Source organism: Panthera pardus, unplaced genomic scaffold (assembly GCF_024362965.1).
Source record: "Panthera pardus isolate Hobbes unplaced genomic scaffold, ASM2436296v1 HiC_scaffold_17, whole genome shotgun sequence".
In the NCBI taxonomy this organism is placed as follows: Eukaryota; Metazoa; Chordata; class Mammalia; order Carnivora; family Felidae; genus Panthera; species Panthera pardus.
Window position 1 is genome coordinate 46,441,013 of NW_026526732.1, and position 3,467 is coordinate 46,444,479.

General features: G+C 44.5%; 1 protein-coding gene across 1 annotated transcript in view; it reads right to left on the reverse strand.

Annotated features, from left to right (window-relative positions):
- The window catches only part of KPNA5 (karyopherin subunit alpha 5), a 43,054-nt gene extending 42,369 nt beyond the window's left edge, over positions 1 to 685 (reverse strand). The window contains exon 1 of the mRNA XM_019418173.2: positions 472 to 685. Within this exon, the coding sequence (XP_019273718.1) occupies positions 472 to 475 (4 nt within the window). The 5' untranslated portion in view covers positions 476 to 685. The remainder of the gene's footprint in view (positions 1 to 471) is intronic.
- Positions 686 to 3,467: the final 2,782 nt, after the last annotated feature.

Sequence of the window (3,467 nt, forward strand, 5' to 3'; positions counted from 1 at the left end):
CTGGCGGACCGCGAGCGTGCGACAAGTAGGCCCCCGGGGCCAGCCGTGCGGTATTCTGGACACTGTGGAACTTCTAATAAGCTGCCGGACCCACACAGACGCTAGGTCCCAGGACTGAATGGCAACATTTGACCAGACCGTGTACCTCCGAGAACGGAGCTACCAAGGCACGGTGAAGCCGCACCGGGCAGGATGAGCTCGGCCGTTTAAGGCTCCTTCCGAGGGCCAGCCCGGCTGGCTGCGAGGATCTGTAATCCCCCGCACCGTCGCGTCAGCAAGGAAAAGGTCCGGCTGCCACGCCCCCGCCACCAATGTGTCCCTTAGGGAACCCTGCAAAAAACCCTGGCAGAATGGCCTGGTCCTCAAGCCTTCGCAAGGAAAGGGCTAAATACAGTGACCCCTGGAACCAGCAACCCCCAAAGGGACCAAACCCAAGCTTCACCCAAACTGGCCTGTATCACTCCCACTTACCCATTAATGTGGCACGATCTGCTGTCCTAACTTCCCAGTCCCCGGTTGCGGCGTCCGCTGCAGGTAACAGTGGGGTCGCCACTCCGCCCCTAGCGTTGAGCGTAGCGACAAGGTTCGCAACTCAAAATGGCGGCTACCTGCGCCCCTTCCCCGAGACCCCGAGACTCGGCTCCCAGAAGCCCTTGCAAGCGGCGACCGCGGCGGCGGTGGTGGCGGCGGCTGCACCGACCGGCAAGAGGGGCGGAGAGAAGCGAGCGCAGAGCTCCACCCACCGAAGGAGGAGCCGGTACCTGCGCTGACTCCGGGATTTCAATCTGGCGCGGTAGCTGTGGCAGCAATGAGTTCTACTGCCCTAAGTCTTCTATGGGAGCTCTCATTCATTCACTCATTCGTTCTTTTGGTTTGTTCAGTCACTCATCCTACAAGATCGTATTGATGGAGAGCCTAATCTGTGCTAGGCACTGTTTTAGATATTGGAGCTGAAATAGTGTGCACTCTGGAAAAATTCTAACCTCGTGGAGTTTTACTGAGGCTCTTTCCTTCTTCAGCTTCATTAAACCTCTTCCTATGTCCTGCTGGTTTGTTTCAAGCTTTTCAATTTGCCATTTATTTAGAATTTGGATTCTATAATATCTGTGGATTTTTTACCAAAAAATAGTCATTGATACATGAATAATTCCAAATAAAGAACTCTAAATTACTATAACACACATAAGCTTTGTAATCCACCCTGGAGTTCAACAGTATTGAAAAGATCTGTTTCCAGAAGTGATGCTGGGCACAGAGTATAGTAGATAACACATGATAGCTGCCCTGAAGAAGATCCTGTTTTCTATCTCTTGTTCTTTTTGTTTTCTTTTCTGAGAATTTCGTGGTTACCTTTTGGCTCTCTATCGAGATAGATAGATAGATAGATACATACATACATACATACATACATACATAGATTCTGCTATTGTGTTTTTAATCCCAAGAGCTATTTCCTTTTTGATTCAAGGATTAAATATCTTTTTTTTTTTGTCTCTCTGAAGATATTCATTGTAGTTTCCTTTAAGTATTTTTTTTCCTCCTTCATTTGTTGTCTCTGTTTCTTCAGAGTTTTGTTTTTTCCTTTTTCATCATTTGGTTTTCAACTTTACTGCTACAGGCTGTACTCTAATGCCTATTGATCCTTGAGTATCCATTCATATTTAAGAATGAGACACTAAAGGGGCGCCTGGGTGGCGCAGTCGGTTAAGCGTCCGACTTCAGCCAGGTCACGATCTCGCGGCCCGTGAGTTCGAGCCCCGCGTCAGGCTCTGGGCTGATGGCTCGGAGCCTGGAGCCTGTTTCCGATTCTGTGTCTCCCTCTCTCTCTGCCCCTCCCCCGTTCATGCTCTGTCTCTCTCTGTCCCAAAAATAAAAAAAAAAAAAAAAAAAAAAAAGAATGAGACACTAAAGAAAACTATTGTAAATTTGTTTAACAGCCCATTGTCTGCTTGCCAATTGTCCTCCCTACAGAGTAATAACCTGGGATATTGGCTGTTTCATTGAAGGACTTTCCTTATCTGTAGGTCTTATCTTTTGGACCAATGATATTCCCTGGAGAAGAATTTTTTAATCTCCTGACTGGAAGACACATATCAGACATCAGAATGTGTTGGGGGAAATGGCTAGGAGCCTCGTAATTCAGTATTTAGCTTTCACTCTTCCCCACTTACAGTCCAACACCTTGACTCCTCCCTGCCCCCCTCCACTTAGCTGTGCATTTCTGACATTATAACCTTGCTGGTTCATTTTCTTCATAAAACCAAACCTGTAGCCTTCTGTCTTGGACGGAAAGATCAGTCACTTGGCAACCTAGTGTTGGAGGAAATCTGGAGATGGTTCTAACTGCTCTTTTTTCAGACTTTTCAGCAAAATGTTCCTCTTTTCAGGCCAGTTTTAATATGGTTTTCAGATGTGTCAGGTCTTTAATTTCTGAACATTTCCTGAGTTCTGGTGTATGAAGTGACTTGTTTTTGTTGACTTCTCTTCTTATCCAAGTTAGTTTCTACTCATCTATCCTTTTCCTAGCTTTCACATTTTGTTAAAATTTCATCAGCATTTATTTTTATTATTGTTTTTAGTCTTCTGTCATTTTAGTAGATTTCGAGAGGCAGGGAATATAAATGTACATGTCCAATCTGCCATATTTAACTACAAAACCGTAAATATACTGTACATAATCAGGTTTTGCCACTTTTCTATGTAAATATTAAAATAGTTTTCTCCAAGAGCCTACATGATTTGGCCCCTGTCTACAACTCTGACCTTATATAGTAACCACTCTTCCTTCGAGAACATTCTGCTCAAGTCACAAAATGTTCTTTTTGCTCCAATCTTAGAGCCTTTGCTCTAATTATTTTCTTTGCCTGGAATGCTCTTCCTCCTGTTGGTGCAAAGTTTATCACAACACTCACCTTCTCGGAGAGACCTTTTCTAACTACATTAGTCCTCCCTATAAATAACCCAGTTTTATTTCTTCATAGCACCTATCACGATCAGTTCGTTTCCTTGTTTATTTTCTGCCTCACTAGCATGTAAGCTTCAAAGGGTGTTCATTTTGTATATTTTGAAGACTTCTGCAGCCCCAGTTCCAAGCAAAATGCCTTTCGAATAGACACTCGCTATATATTTATTGAATGAAATGAAAACTGAACCCTAAAAATAAGGTGTGTGTGATCTTGTAACCTTGAGGCACGAACTCATCTTAGTTATCCTCCATCTGTGGAGCAGTTTGGATTTTGGAACGTAGTAGTATTATAAGCCCTTTATCGATACACAGCGGTAGTCAGGCCCTAGGTTCTTATGGATTCGTGTAATGTCCTAGGACCCGTCGTACGAATTCATTCTGAAAATTCTCAGAGCCTCGCGTGCCTCTTAGTAAATTAAGAGTCCGAACCCGGGAAAGAGGATGCAAAAAGACTACAACTCCCAGAAAACACTACAACCCAGACTGGCATGGAGCGGTGCAT